At 33.0% G+C, this 17103-nt stretch overlaps 1 protein-coding gene across 2 annotated transcripts in view; it reads left to right on the forward strand.

Moving 5' to 3' along the window:
- The window catches only part of LOC118918184 (cadherin-10), a 171353-nt gene extending 156290 nt beyond the window's left edge, over window positions 1–15063 (forward strand). Inside the window, exons 9-12 of one of the 2 annotated variants that reach the window (XM_036896730.2) lie at window positions 3627–3748; window positions 8190–8298; window positions 11441–11692; window positions 14031–15063. In XM_036896730.2, the coding sequence (XP_036752625.2) occupies window positions 3627–3748; window positions 8190–8298; window positions 11441–11692; window positions 14031–14515 (968 nt within the window). In that variant the 3' untranslated portion in view covers window positions 14516–15063. Of the gene's footprint in view, window positions 1–3626; window positions 3749–8189; window positions 8299–11440; window positions 11693–14024 lie in introns of both variants that reach the window. The other variant, XM_036896729.2, reaches the window with a different exon arrangement.
- The last annotated feature ends 2040 nt before the right edge of the window (window positions 15064–17103 follow it).

Raw genomic sequence — 17103 nt, forward strand, 5'->3', positions numbered from 1 at the left:
TTTTTCTATAGAGAGATATAAAGATATAAATGACTGTGTCTTTTAAAGCTAACTGAAGATTTTTTAGTTTTCCTTTTAAGGAACACTTTTATTTCTCTATCTGTTCCCATACCACCATGGTTAGATATGCCCCACAGAAGCCAACCTGGTCATCCCAGCATCAAGATTGTGCTCTCTGCTTTATTCAAAATCCTTATTCAAGCCCAGTGAACTGGGAATTGCATTTTCCATTTCAGATACTTCAAGAAATTTAATTTCTAAAGCTAGTAGAAATAATTACAATTCTGCAAAAAGCTAAGCCAATTACATTCTTCTTTTTAAGAACGAAACCTATTTTTTCCCCTTAAATGAAATCAACCTATGGAGTAACTGCTGGAAATGCCTACCTGCCAAACCACAAGCAGACAGGGGCGCATTATGCTATGCTGTTCTGTGTGTTAAATGGAATGAAGAAGAGAGGGAAACAGCATATAGGGAATTGTTTTCACTAGATTTTAAACATTGGGTTTATGGTAAGTGTGCATTGCACCAAGCCCTAAACAGGTCAGAATGATATATAAATGGACTTCTTGCCAGTGTGTCTCCAGGCCCTGCCTCTTAACAGTTTCCTTCTATATTCCACAGCAGTATATCACACCATATGGCAAGTACCACTCCAGGTAATTATTTAGTGCATTATATCATGGGATGACTTCTCTTTTTCTTCCTTAAAATATATTTCTAAATGCCATGTGGAGAATTTAAAAAATCTAAAGTTAAAGTTACAACCAAGGATTATAGAACATGTTTGTTGTAGAAATCAATGAGTTCCTCTAGGCACATCTGAAAATTTAACCATAATCATTGCAATACATTCTGGGAACAGTAGCACAAATTGTATGACTGCGAGACTACATTCTCTATACTTAATTCTTTATTAGTGGAAATTCTTGCTCCAAACACATCTTTCTGAAAGCTGAGATTTCTACATAACAATTTCAGCTTTCCTCTTTTTGGAAGTAAGGAAAAGCCTGTGAGTACATAGGCATGGTTTTTCACCTTAGGATGTACATTTTAAGATCCTGTATTGTTGATATATTGAGTAGAGTTTGCCTGTGAACGTCTCTGAGAGAGACTCAGGTGGTAAATATATGCCAGCCACTATTCAGGATGATGCATCCTCGGAATGCTTTATATTTTTATTTATACATAAGCTGCCGCATCTGCCAGTAAAAAGATTAGTGTAAGCACTGTTTTTTTTTAATAGTTGACTCCAGGCCTGATGCCTCACAGAAAACGTTTATCCCTGTGGATTTAGCTTTCGATCTGAAGGGCCTTGAGTTATTTGTGAAGAGGCTGGAGATGCTCCATACTGTGTTAGGGAGGGAAGGGGCTGGCAGTGCAACTTTTTAGACAGAAAACTTTTCTGTCTCTTGTGGCTTCTGTGGCATAGTTAGAAAGTGAATTGCTACCAAGAAAAAGGAGTTATTTTTATGTCAAGACTTCATATTGAAAGAAAATAGTTTGCTTATGTCCACTAATTATATAAATAGGTGAAAGAGCACATTTTAGAAAATATGTTAGGATCATACCTTTCCACTCTTGCCCATAGGAACAAGTAACTATAGGTAGTTGAGGATTCATCTATAGGTGAACTATGCCTCTGGGTATTGCAAATGGTTTAGGAATATAGTAGAATAGTATTTTTCTCTTTTTCGACCTCTCTCCACTGCTCCCTAAATGTACCCCTCTTTAGACCCTTATGAACTATAGGAAAGCTAGTTAGCACGTCTTTGCTGTGTGGATGCTTTGTGTGGAGAGAGTTAGCATAAGATCTTAAATAATGTAAGGAAATGAAGAAGATAGGACAGTGGTAATAAAGATGATCTTAGTAGTAATGGTCAGCATGTATTGGGTGCTTATCAACAAACTGATATGTTGAAAAGTTTTCATGCATTAACTCACTTAATATTTCAAATAATTGTATAAGATTATAACTTCTATTCTGATTCACTTTGAGTCAACCAAGGCCTTAGAGTGATGGAGTAACTTGGCCAAAATCACACAATGAATGAATGAGTGGTGGCCCTGAGAATCAAAGAGTAGCTCTGTTGTACACCAGGGTGTGAACTCTTAAACACCTGACACACTAAAGTGAACAATATGCAGCAATAGATGAGTAAATTCACAATCAGAACCTGAGAACTGAATAGATGTGCACTGAGAAGACTGAAATAAGTTTCAGCAGGGATGTCAAAGAAGGGATGCATTTTAACATTCCTCTTGAAAAGAGGAGAGAGTGGTAAATACACTTCAAATGGATTTAGAATTCCTTCATACTATAATTCTTCATTCAGCCTTGTAAATGTTCCTGCTGAGTAATCAGTTCTTACACATTATTTTTTAGAAGTGCTGATGTCATTGCTTTAGTGGCATTATAATTACAAGGAGAGAAAAGAGGACAAATAAATTCTTTCAAGTAGTGATACACTCCCTATTTGTATCGACCAGTAATTTTTACTCTTGTATCTGAAAATTATTTAGATAAAATAGAAAGCCATAATCCATGTGGTAGAGGCTATTTAGTAAGAATGCTACTGTCCCTCAGCTCATCTGCTATTTTTGTGTTTTGCTTTGTTTTTAGCTAATTATCTTTCTCCTTTTATATTGATCTTTAGCTTGACTTTGCCAAAGTTCACACAGAAGTTGAACTATATCCAAAGACTGAGATTTTGAAATTACAAAGCTGATGCATATAACCTGAATTTAAGAAGTCACACACTGTTATCAGCACAAGTGCCCAGAAAAATCCTTAGTGAAGAGAATGGAATTATGACTAGCACACGGTTGTCACCCAATGCTAAGCAAAATAGACATATGTATTTTAAAATCCCACTTACAAATTAAAACAATTTTTGAATACATATTTTATGTGAAAACTTTGATGATCTTGACTTTAGCATTTGTAGGAAAAAAATCATGATTATTATATGTTGCTATCGAGCTAATTTTGTTATGTGAAATTGAGCCTCAATTGTTGAAATGGTACCAGTAACAATTATATTAATTAAATTTTAAACTCTTAACATTTGATTGTAAATTTCCATTCCACTTTTACAATTAGTAGTTGGATTTTAAAATTTCCAAAGGGAGAGTTGAGAGTAGTTGTTGGAATACATTTTAGTGATATAAGTAGTTGAAGGGTAGATTGTAATATAACAACTACCACTTAGGAGCTAATGACCTTGGGCAAGTTACTAATTTATTTAAAACTACTTCATCCAAAAAAATCAGTAAAAATTAAACAATTTAATGATGTATATCAGAGATTTGATAAATGTTAGTTTTTATTTTGTATATTTGGACAGTAAGAATGAAAATATAACATGAACTCAGTTACACTGGATTGTGTTGTTTAAAATATTTTACATAATAATAATAGTGCTCTTGAGCCCAATAATAAGTGAATTCATGACTACTTAATTGGACTGTGTAGTAATTTTCTTTATTGCATTTGTTCATTATGTTAGTAGAATGACACGATGTTTATTTTTATGTGAGTGCTTAATAGCCACAAAATGCTTACATAAATTAAATCTGGTGTACAAATTGTCTTCCTAATCAAATTCATCCTTTCCCTTTTCTAGACAATCCCAAAGAGATGACTCGTGTAGCTGTTTTTGTGAGAATTTTGGATGTTAATGACAATGCCCCACAATTTGCTGTGTTTTATGACACTTTTGTATGTGAAAATGCCAGGCCAGGCCAGGTGAGCCCCTATTGGATTTAAAAGCATAGGAAGATTTTAAAGTGTTTTCTCTTCCCAGCGTGACAGGAATGAGTAAAGAGATAAAAGTATTATATAAAGACCCAGTAATATAGATAAAAACAAATAAACAACCAAAAAATAGCCTGATGTTTTTAGGATTGAAAGTGCTTTAAATAACAGTGTAACAAGTTTCATATTTCCTTTGTAAACTTCTAAGATTGCATTGTTGCCAATTTTAAGGTGTAAGAAGAAATAAGTTTAATTTTTGAAGCTTACAAAAACAAAGGAAAAAAAAACACTGCTGTGTCATTAGGCAAATATCAATAACTGCTAGAGAGATGGTAAATGAAATTTGGGAAAAGCGACAAATATATGGGATCAGCAAAACATTCCATTCATATTCCAATGTATGCAAATATGGTTTCAAAGCAGGGCCACAGAATTCGTTCCATAGATTTATACTTGCATTTCATCATTATAGCAACACTTAAAGTGCTTAATGACTTAGTTTTCATCTTTTAAACATTCTTCCTACATTGGCTTTGTTTATAACTCTTTAAGTCCTTTTCCTCAGTGGACTCATTTTGTTGTTTGAAAAGCTCCAGTATATAGCTGAAAGAAATGCTCTTAATTGGTTTGAGTGCTATCTTCACAGAAGGAAGCTGCATGTTATAAATAATAATTGGGAATCAAATGTGTTTTATTAAAGAAAGAAGAGCCATCACGAAACTGCATTGTGTTTTGACATCATTTGATGCTCTTTATAAACATCAATGTCATTGTTACATTCTTATGCAAATTACTTTGTGGACTAGCTCAAATTCTTCTTTCTGAAGATTCTACCAGGAATTCAATAGCCTGTCTGTTGTTTGAAATAGTAAAATTGCTGCAATTGGATTCATTTTTTTTTTATTGAAAGCTATGGCAATGTTTAATTTGGAATATTTAAATGACTTAGCTACTTCCGACCTACTTCTTAATGAAACTGTGTGCCCTAAAAATACCATTCCAAACAGTCCTCTGCTTGGCAGGCTCAGCATGCTGTTAAGTTGAAGCCTTTTCTCTAAGAGATAAACTACCTGCTTTACAACTGCTGCATACATTTCTCCCTTTATAGTTATTCTATTTGATTTCCAAGAGGAATCTTTTCAGAGCATTTGAATAATTATAAATACTGATTTCTAAATGTATTCAAAATGTACAAAATAAGGGATTGAGTTTCTATTCCTTATGCTTTTTTCCTTTTTTTAAAAAAACTCTATCTGGCACAGTAACTTGGTATTATTTGGACATTGAAAAAAATCAGTTGGCATTTTGAAGGAAAATAATCAAGTTAAGGGGTGATCTTAATAAAAAAGTAGTTGTCTATTTTGAGAAACTTGTAGGAGGAACATAACTAATACATATTTATCTAATTGGCTGCATATACAGTAGCATCCCAAATAGTTATTTTTAGTAAGACCTGTTTGTTAGGTGTCAGTTTGGTCTCACAGGCTGAAAAACTGTTGCTTAAACTAAACTATTACATACTTTAGGTTATGACATTCGAGCAGGCAAAATCAGAGTGCTTATTTGACAAAGTCCTTCACTGAGCCTTTCCTGAAATTCATTTAACTCTTGTCTTCCCTCCTCCCAGGGAAGTAAGAGCTTGTTAGGACTTCTGGGTGTGCTTCAGTTATTTATAGATAATTCAATCTATCCAGTACCCCTCTGGATTCAGTGCTCCTTTAGAGTAGCTCTTAGAACAAGGAAAACAATTCCATTCATTTGGTATGTGGACAAAATGAGAAGACAGAAATTAAGCTAAATTGCCACCCACTTCCCCCTTCTTGACTATTCCCTGGTATAAGGGGAGAAGGCTTTCCTCCTTCCAAAGAATGCACCTTAAGCTTATGCAGAATCAGGGGTCTCTTTTGTACCTGAACTAGGCTACTTGACTCCCCATCTTTTCATCTCCAAGAGAGTCAAGGGACCTTGAGAAAGGGGAGAAAAGAGGACTGGCTGCTTTGCTTTTCTTCCATTTTACCTCACACATGCCCCAATCCTTCAGTTAATAAAATTTGTTTTAATCATTTTTTATCTCTTTGAAAAGGAAATAGGATTTCAGTTTCACAGATCTCCCGGGGAGTCTCCCAGGGAGGAGTACTACATTTATTTACCCATTGTAGTCTCTAAGCTCCAGACCCTTATCAAACCCAAAATATACCATCACATATTTTCTCCATAACAGTATTTAGTTACTTCCCTCACAACTGAAAAAAGTTGCTTTTTACCAGAACAAAGGGAAAATGTTTCTTCAGTGGGAACTACTGTTCTTCCCACTGAAAAAGCTGGAACATTAATACTCAGTGACCAATTTTCTAACTTACGACACCTTAAAATCAGTTCTTCATCCTACACTATTAGAGTATGATCACTGAAACACCCCTCAAGTTCATTCAAGATTATTATAGAATATCCCAGTGAAAATATAAACCAATTATATCACCAAGAAGTTAACATTTAAGTGATTTGCCTGTATCTATACTTCATATGTGCAAATGAATACTGGACATCACCAGTTTTTTTTTTTCCTTAATTGTGACAATCTCTTTTATCAGAAATGTGTCAAAATGAATTTGTCACCAGTAGATATAAAATAGCAAATGCTTATCTGGAGAGACAGGGAAAATGGTTTTATCTCTGTTTTTTTTGTTGCCAACTTCTCATTTCTGTTGCAACTTTACATGGTACATAGACCAAAACAAAATACTATGATTTTCAGTTTATGATTACAAATGGAAAGAAAGACTAGACTGAAATGCAAATGCTGGATGTGGAGAAGTTGGACACTAGAAGTCAAGTTAAATTATGTCTCAAATTAAAAATAATTTGTCTTTTAAGAGAAGTAAGTGCTTCCAACTAAAATAGAAAAGTTTTCAGGTCATAAGCAATATTATATAGATTTACAACATGTATTTCTATTTTGTTTGTATTATTAATATGAGTTTGACTTTTTCCCTTTATGTCCTTTAATGAAAAAATAACTAAACCACTGGTTTTGAAATCAGCAATGGTAACATCTTTTATTAAAAAATACATTTCAATTGAGAATTTTTATGTTAACTTTTATACTTTCTTATAGATAAATGTAAAGATGTGGCCATTTTTTTCTCTTCAAATATATTACTTTGGTCCGTAAAAATGAACTGGAATTGTAATTTGTAATCAGAGTTATTTATTATGAGACATTGAGTTTTTATTTTAAAAGACCATTAGCTCTTTTATATTTCTATCATTGTATATATCTATATATGACTATTAACATATTAATTTTAATGATATATAAAATATAAGAATTTCTATTAGCTTACTGTTTTTCTTGATTTGCTATTTATGCATTTTTTTCTCTCTAATTTATTCTCCTAAATCACTATTTAAAAATAAAATTTTTAAGACTGCTCCACAACAGGAATCAGTCAAGAAATATTTTTGTAGCTGAATTGATACCTCTTAAAGAGTATTAGTTAACACTATTTTGACATTTTTCTCTTTCATTCCTTCACATATTAGCATATATTTTTTCTTGAATGGGTAAGCCATTAGCCATAAATTCTTGCCTCCTTTTAATACTAAATTACCACTGAAATTTCATAGTTATTTTATATTTTAAAATACATTTTTTTAAACTATTCAAGGTTTTAAATGATTTTTTGCTGCTTATTTCTAGACAATAAACATTTATTTTTTTATGGTTCAGTTATATTTCTTGTATCATTTTGAAACAAATAGCTAAGGTTGTAAGTAAATAGGGAGTACCTCAATTTACCACAAAAAAGCCAAAAAGACAAAGATGCTTTAAAAGAAAAATTATTTAATAAGAACAGTTAAAATAATTTCATATTTTTAAAAATATTTTATATAATGTTTTAAACTTGAAATCCTTTTTTAAGTCAACAAAGTGTCAGTAATGAATATTTCCATTAGACTTCCACGAAATGTTTAGTTAATGCAGTAAGAAGCATAAATTTGCCCATTTACATAGGCATCAATACTCATATTCAATAATTCCTAACAATTTCTGAGGCTCTATTGCAAAATTAAATGTGAAAAAAATACATAAAATGTTATTGTACATATAAGTTAAAGATAAAATTGATATATATGCCAAAAAGTACACATAGCTATCTGTTGCATATATAGTTGATTAATATTAATTAATCATATACTATGTTTAAAGCAGTGATCTGATTATTGTATAAGGTGTTAAGGGGGATAGAGATAGGACTCCATTAAAATTAATAATAAAATAGATGGAATAACTTTATTAAGATACATGCACAAGGAAGAAAATGTATTTTCCTTTTAAAAAATTTTAGGCAAAACTGGATGTCAAATAATGACATAAAGCAGACTATACCCATGGAAGTTTGACAAATATGCATTTTTCTCTTTTATGCAGCTAATACAGACTATAAGTGCCATAGACAAAGATGATCCTTTAGGTGGACAGAAATTTTTCTTCAGTTTAGCAGCTGTCAATCCAAACTTCACAGTACAGGATAATGAAGGTAAATTTTAGAACGTGTTCATTATGATTTAATGTGACATTGACAAGAGGTTTCCCCCAAAGAATTACTATGTACATGATGTATTAATTTATTGATCTGCATTAAAAAAATTCTGTTTTCATCAGATAGTTAATGAGATATTATCATAATTTCTTGCTCGGCGTTGTGTACTTTCTTGAGTTTCAAAATAATAAAATATGTGAAAGAAGTCTCTATATGACTTCCAATGGGAAACATTAGAAAAGCTGGAAATATTCAGCTCCTATAACAAAAAGGGAAGGACACAAATGGTAGAGATATGAATTACTCAGTGGGGCTCTTGTGCAAACTTCAATGAGATTTAGCCACAGCAGATTCACCTAAGCCAAAAAGACAAAGACCACGAGTGAGAATGAAGAGAAGCAGCCATATTAGCCTCTATGGAGCTAGAGCAACAGAATAGTTACAAGAGCAAGATACACTATTCTTTGGTATAATACCTGAGTCTTATAATGTCTTTGTGACCCCAAATACTGAAATTATATTTCTTGCATTCTCAAAAAACACAGAAACCCATGTTAGAGGAAAAAGATAATGAAAATGGTTACTCTTTAAAGAGTTGAACAGCTTTATTCTTGGAAAAATTTGTGGGTTAATTATTCTAGTCTAAACAAAATATGTAATTAGAGCTTTTCTCTCAAACTAACTTTATCAGCAAGTTTTTGTTTAAAAGGCATACTTTTTTTTAGAGCAAATGTACATACAGTTATTCTTAAAATAAATCTCAAATTCTTAAAATAAAGCTACATTTTGTCACATTTACAATACCTTTTAACAGTGTGTGTATGCTGGCAGAACCAGGTGCTATATCACTTCTAGGTGGCTTTCAGTATATCGGGAAATAGTTTAAGATCATAACTAGTTTTACATTGAGTCAACTTTTATTTGATACATTTAATGTAGTAGAAACTTTACACAAATCAATTGGAGGGAGGATATCCACTGGTAACATGTTTACTATATCTGAGTTTCTGAAATATCTGTGTTTTCTATCCTCTGGACACCTAAAATTACTGTGATTGGAAAATTGACATAGAGTTGGCAGTTAAAATATAAAATGCCCAGTTCTATCTGAATATCAGAAAAACAACACCCATCATTTTAATTTGCTGAATCTGGCAACCTAAACATAGGACTTAGACTGGACATCCTTACTACAGAATTGGCCATATCATATCGCCTTCTAATTGCATTTTAATTTGTGTTTTATGTTTCTGTTCCTGAGCCCTGGATCCCAACAAGTCACTTCTCAATTTTAAAAAGTAACAGAGACTTGAAATAGTGTCATCTTATCACAATATTTCATGATTACTAGGGAGACAACTCAAGGTTGATTGATTAACAAGTAGTGTCATTTCCTCCATTAGGAAGAGTTCCTGGTCCTTAATAAGTTACTCAAAGCCAAGGCTGAAGTCATATGAATATAAACCTGAACATGTCACTAAATAGAAGGCCTCTAAGATCTGATGGAATATTTGATCTAATCCTTCATAAATTCACTAATTTCTGTTGCTGGTTAGATTTTGAAAGGAATTCCAATGACGTAAACAAAACCTTAATGTTGCTCTTCTTGAAAAATAACCTTATGTGTATTTATACGTTAATGTTAAAAATCTTTTATTCTATTATCTTAAAAAATTAATTTCCTACTTCTGTGATCCACACTTGGAGCCTTTTATCCCTAAGATTTCCTCACTTCTCATTAATTTATAGGTCAAAAGCATAATTTTATAATGACTTTCTGAATATCTAATAAAATTACTTGAATAGAATGGTTATTTTAGGGTAGAACATCATTGGGTTCTTCAATATATCAAATGTAGTAGAGGCAAAATTAAATTTTGGAACTTTTTAAGAGTTAAAAACATAAGGTCAGAAGATTCTAAAAATACCCACATGCATGTAAATGTTCATTTTAATGTAGATTTGAGAATAGAAGAATTGTATCTTAATATTTTTTAGAAATTAAGTCAAAATTGCAGAATTACCAGAATTACACATCTTCTATTTTGCCCATGTATTTTTCTAGCTTACATAGTTAGACTAATATCATAGAATTTCCCACTAATAATTTAGGAAATGTTTGTTTCAGGTGTTATGTTCAATCATGTTTCCTACAAGAAATCGTCACTTTTCTTTCCTTTCTTCTTTTCTTTTTTGCTGTCCTGTTTGATTTAGCAATTAGCTAACTTGCTCCTTTCCCTACACTGGCATTTTAAACAGCACTATGGGACTGGCTAAACAAGATTAAGTGCATTGGACAAACAGAATAGGAAATGATCGTCCCAGTGTATATTTTATTTTTTAATACTGGTTATATAGGGCTTGAAGAAATCTTTTTTTATTAAACCCTACAACTCCCATTTAAGGATACTGGGGAGAGATATCAGATTAAGAAAATACAATAGCAATATACTAGGTAGTAGAATGGTGGCCTTTATTACATACCCACCTCTTTCCCTGTGTCTATTAGGCACTCCACACTAGTTGTCTTCCACCAGTACTTTGGTTTACACATCATATTCATTTTAATGGGTAGAAATTAAAGTACAGAAATACTAACTTGCTCACTGTTGTTCATACATTGGGACTTTTGAAGGATTTTTACTTCATTATTGATTTTTTTAAATGCAACTATGCTTAAAATTTACCCAAGTGCATTTTTTCTTCAGGAATATTGGATTAATGTGTGTCATGGATGCATGTGTTTGTGTGTGTGTGTGTGAGCACACATACATTTGTAAATAAAAACATTTACTATGACTTTTTCTTGGTATGCCTAATAATTATGCTCTATGAAAACTGAAAACAAATTGTCACCTAGGTAGTTGTGATAAATGATTCACTAACAAAAATTCACCATTGTAAAAACACTGAGAATTAGTTGAAAATCTAATAAATAAGCAATTACAGTAAGATTCCTCAAACTACCTGACATATCTTATCTATTACTTTAATTGCATTGTACACATCTTACAGGAAAGTTGATACCGAGTTTATGTTTTACATAAAGATCTTTTTACTTATATGTCAAAACACAGTGATCAAGATGAGACAAATTTATTGTCCCAAGTCATCTGTAATATTTTGAAATTTATTTTAGATAATACTGCCAGAATTTTGACCAGAAAAAATGGATTCAACAGACATGAAATAAGTACCTATCTCTTGCCTGTGGTGATATCAGACAATGATTACCCGATTCAGAGCAGCACCGGCACGCTGACCATCCGTGTATGTGCCTGTGACAGCCAAGGTAACATGCAGTCGTGCAGTGCTGAAGCCCTGCTCCTCCCGGCAGGCCTCAGCACCGGGGCCTTGATTGCCATTCTCCTCTGCATCATTATTCTGCTGGGTAAGAAACTTCAAAGAAAACATGCTTATTTCCTAGAGTGCTTATTTTAGTGTGTTTGCAAAGAAGAGATGTTGCTATTAAAATACCTCCCCTGAACTAACTCTACATTAAAGCTACATGTACATTAACTGTGAAATGTTGTTTATATTAAAAGATTTTCTCTGATCACATAGAGTTACTACCAACACTTTTAAAATAATAAACTGAAAGTCAGAGAACTTCAAAACATTTCCCAAGGCTACCACAATTTCTGAGAAGCTGAGCCAAGGCAAACCACCTTGCTGGTACTCACTGTATAAACAGTTTTTCAGTAAATCTAAAGTTTATTTCCACTTTATTTCTTATTAATGTGGCTGGATGGAGGCCACATTACCTTACCTCTTCAAAGAAATAATGTTAAAATAGCCCTTTACCTGTTTCACTTGTACTGAAAAACAATGCTACTTGATTTTATAACCTAGAGCAAATTGCCTTTTAACTGCTTTTGAATTAAAAATCAGATTACTCTCTAGTTGCATTGTCTTAAAACTAGTGTGAGTATTCCTGTGACCTTAATCAAAAAACATTGTATCTGACATATCAAGAAGCAGTAAAATGAATTTAGACTTTGGAGCCAATATTAGTAAGTTTCATTATTCTCATTATTAGAATCTTTTATACTGGATAAGATCATTTGGTTGATAATAAACAATCTGAGGTTAAAAATCTTTAAATCACAAGTATATGTGTGTGCATGAATATACATGAATTTAGGCAAATAAATTACATTTTCTCAAAAACTTAAAAAAAGTAAAAACTTTTTTTTCTCTCTTGGTGGTGGCCTACTTATTATTTAGCCACTTTGAAGGCCAAGGAAAATTTTCGGTGGATTAAAACTTTCTTCTTTGTTGCTTTAAAAAAAAAAAAAATCCCCTGTTTGACCTTACACAAGTTAAAGGCAAGTAGTCTGTTCTGTATTAATAACTTAATACCACTTCACATAATAAAAAAATTGCCTTGGTTCGGGCTGCTGTAACAGAATACCACTGACTGGTAGCTTAAACCCCAGAAATTTGTTTCTCACATTTCCAGAGGCTGGAGGTACACGATCAAGGCACTGGTTGATTCTGAGTTTGCGGAGGGCACAGTTTGCAGATGGCCCCTTCTGTTGTACCCACCTGACACAGCAGAGCAGTCTTCTCTCTTGGTCTCTTTATGTAAGGGCACTAATCTCATTCCTCAGGACTCAACTCCCATGACCTGATCACTCCCCAAAGACTCCCCTCCAAATACCATCACACCGGGGATTTAGGCTTTTAGGAGGACACATTCAGTCTGTAACACTAATAAATCCTATATCCTTGAAATGTTTGTTTAAAGAGGCTAAAGGTAGACATTTCTTCATACATATACTTGGTAAGCTATTTTCCTCCCCTTTCCTCACCTAATTTAATTCACGTCTGTTCTCCTAAATCATCATTTTAATGCATCATAACCAAATGCTTGGGGATAGTGAATGAGGGTGGGAAACGAATACAACCAGAGGGAATTTGACATTCACTTTCCCTTTTATGTTATTACCATTATTATTGTTATTAAAATTATTATTACTGCATATTATTGATACCCTCTCATAGAAGGTATCAATATGTCCCTTCTGAGTGGTACACATTTCTACTTGTGACTGCACACTTCTTAAGATGCATCTAGCCAAGGTTCATACATGCTTTTTATATAGTTAATTCGGTATAGTAAAGTGAATTTACTTTTTGCCATCCTGTGATACAACAATTTTTTTGATCTCATGACTAACATTTATTTCCATGGAAAACCTCATAAATTTCTAGGCCAATGATGTCTAAATAACATGATCTTTTTTTTCCCCCTAATAATTAAGGACATCTTTTAACACTGTAAGGAGAGAAAATCTATGTAAACTCACTTGTAAAGTTATTTAACAGAAACCAACACTCCATATCTGGTGAAGAAGGCTGCCTTGCCCTTCTTAATTGTCTTATTTGCAGCTGAATTCTATTTTTCATGTAATATCTTATGTCACTATTTAATGCAAAGTATAAATAATGTCTATACAATAACCATCTTTATAAACAGTTCTTAGCAAAGTAGATAAGTCACTGTATTTGAGAAACATCTCACATTACACTAAAAATAAATTAGAAACACTGCTTTGAAACTCTTACAATCCTTAAAAAAAAGAACTGATGGAAGTACAAAATTAGTCTTAAATTGTAACCCGTCCCAGAAAACCTAGCTTAAACTCCATTATAGAACTTTCACTCCTTATCCAGTGTTTTAGCCCGACCTCTAACGTAGTTTCTTTTCTTTTTTCAAGTTATAGCAGTACTGTTCGCAGCTCTGAAAAGACAGCGAAAAAAAGAGCCTTTGATCTTGTCCAAAGAGGACATCAGAGACAACATCGTGAGCTACAACGACGAAGGTGGTGGAGAGGAGGACACGCAGGCCTTTGACATCGGCACCCTGAGGAATCCTGCGGCCATGGAGGAGAAGAAGCTGCGGCGAGACATTATCCCGGAAACTCTGTTTATTCCCCGGAGGACTCCTACAGCCCCCGACAACACGGACGTCCGCGATTTCATCAATGAGAGGCTGAAAGAGCATGATCTCGACCCCACCGCGCCTCCCTATGACTCGCTTGCAACCTATGCTTACGAAGGAAATGATTCCATCGCGGAATCCCTGAGCTCCTTAGAATCAGGTACGACTGACGGAGACCAAAACTACGATTACCTCCGAGAATGGGGCCCTCGGTTTAACAAGCTGGCAGAAATGTATGGCGGCGGGGAGAGTGACAAGGACTCTTAGCCTAGGGTATGTGCTTGGTTCAAACTGGACGAAGGAGCTTTTCCGATGCTGTCTCCACTTCACAGTATTTGATATTCAGGAGAATTGTCCTGCCACTCAGCACAATTTTTTTCCCATTTACTTTTTTAATTTGTTCATTAATTACATTAATTCCTTCCTGTAGGATGTCTCATGGAATATATACGACATTTTATTTAATCATTCCAAGAGCCAAAGCTATGGAAATTCAGTGTTGTCCATCTTAGAAATAAAAGATAATTTCAGAAACTTGAACAGGATAGTTCTCCTTTAAGCAACCTCACAAGCAAGCCGCTTCTGTTAGATACGCGTCCTGCCCTTGCAAATGAAGCTTTTTAAAAAGATGAAGAAAAAATTTAAGATGTATCCTGTTCTGTACATTAAATTTTAAAAAAATGTACACATGGTGTTGGTAGGTGTGATATGCAGCCCGGTATACAAACGTTTGTGCAATTTCATTTCATCAAATTCTATCTGCTAATGTTTTATATTTATATTTTTGTATTTATTTTTAAGAAAAATAAACCAGTTTTTACAACTACCTTGTGTCCAGTTTTTTTTCCCCTTAGGAAGAAAAAGTTCTTCCATGGACTAAGTACCTTGGTACAAAATTACATGGAATGCAGGTAAGAACACAAAGTCATTATAGTTATTACTGAGAGCTCTAACCCAATTAATATGATTTAGGTAGGAATTATTTTTCCAATGAGTCCTGTTTTGCTGTGATATATGCAAAACTCATCACATTAAAAGTAATAGCCACTTATAGACTACTTAAAAATTTACCATTTAAGCAAATTTAAAACATGGCCATCCTTATGTTAAATACCCCCAAACATTAGCAATGTAGTAATTTTGTTTATTGATATTACCTAAAGTCATAGCTGAAACAATAAAATACTTTCTTATTTCTGTATGACATTTGTGCTATGAGGTTTATAGGCAATAATAGTTCAGGCAGATTTCAGACTGAAATAATCCTCTAATGGAAAGTATACTTACCTCCCACAGTGACTTTGAAAAGGCCTAGTAATGACAGCAATAATGCTGAATATTCCATTAAGATACAACATTATAATTATGTCAAGTTTTCAAAAATGCATTACACGTTTATTCCTAATGAAGTCTGTTTTTCTGTCAATGAATGATTCAATAGAAAGCCAAAAAAATAAATAAAATTGCTGGCAATTAAGTGTCCAGAGTTCCTGAAATTCATGGAGGCCAACTACCACTAACTGATACCTTGTTTCTCCAGCTCCAAACATGATTTATTCATAAATGGAACACTTTGTTGGGCCTACTGTAGGAAATCAAATTCCCTGCTGAGTATATTGTAAACAATACTAAAGATTGTGCTTTCCAATTAGTGAAATTGTTATGTTTCTGGAATGAGTCAGAGTGCAATATTGACATATTCTTAATGCAGAATTAGTTATTTCAATCTTTTGAATGGTATTTTTCCTCCTAACTTCTGAAAAGGCACATATCCCTTTGCAGACATTTTAGTTTGCATAGCAATCTAATTATGAAAGAAAAACAACCAATGTAGTCTAGTTAAAATTACAGTCACAATGTACAAAGCCAAGGGACAAATCAGACCATAGAAAAACTTAACTTGGGTTGCCTTCCTATATTCCAAGAACCCATTCATGTGCCCAGAAGGCTGACTGTCAACAGGACAAAGTTTAAGGAGGGGAAAAAAAGGTTTGAAATACATGTTGAACTGAAGAAAGAAAAATCCCAGGATTATTCATTCAAATAAAATTAACAAAAAATGGCAAAATAAGGTTTATCTTATGAGCATTTCACAGTAGTTATGATTCAAAATATAATATTCATTTGAAAGTTAGTTTTACATGTTAAATTCCAGCATTAGCTATTTTTATTAATATTAGTTTTCAGTAATTGGAATTCTTATTTGATTATTTTTAATTATTCTCATTCAGATAATTTCAAGCTGATATTAACTTGCTCTGTCATTTATTGTATTTGTCACCCAATTTTTATAAATTTTAAAGAATTGTAGCAGTGATCTCTGGCATCATCCAAATCAGGTTTCCAAAAATTCTCTCTGAGGAGATTAAAAGGCATCTTTGGCAATAATAAGAACTATATTATATAGAAATCACTTTTTTTACAGTGCTGAAACAGTCCTGGTAGCAGATATCCTAATATTTTTTTATAATGAAGTTTAAATAATTAATGTTAAATAATTAATTTCTTGGAGAACCCGAAATTAAAAAGTATGCTTATAATAACCTGCTCAAACTCTCTCAGTAGTCTCTCTTGAGTGATACTCTCCCAAAAGAATGCCCAATATATAGATTATTCTATGTGTAAGATTTGTTTTATGTGGGGAGTGGGGAAAATGTCTCCCAATATCACGTTACTTCATCAGACAACTGTGGATCCTTCATTTATTCATCCATTTATTCCTTTATTCATCAAATATTTTGAACATCTATTATGAAAATCAGAGAGGGTTCTAGACCCTAGAGCTGTAATCATAAAGGATATATAATTTTTATATGTGTATGTTATTGCTTAATTAGTGAAAATGGAAATATTAG

The sequence above is a fragment of the Manis pentadactyla genome, chromosome 2 (genome assembly GCF_030020395.1).
Source record: "Manis pentadactyla isolate mManPen7 chromosome 2, mManPen7.hap1, whole genome shotgun sequence".
Taxonomy (NCBI): Eukaryota; Metazoa; Chordata; class Mammalia; order Pholidota; family Manidae; genus Manis; species Manis pentadactyla.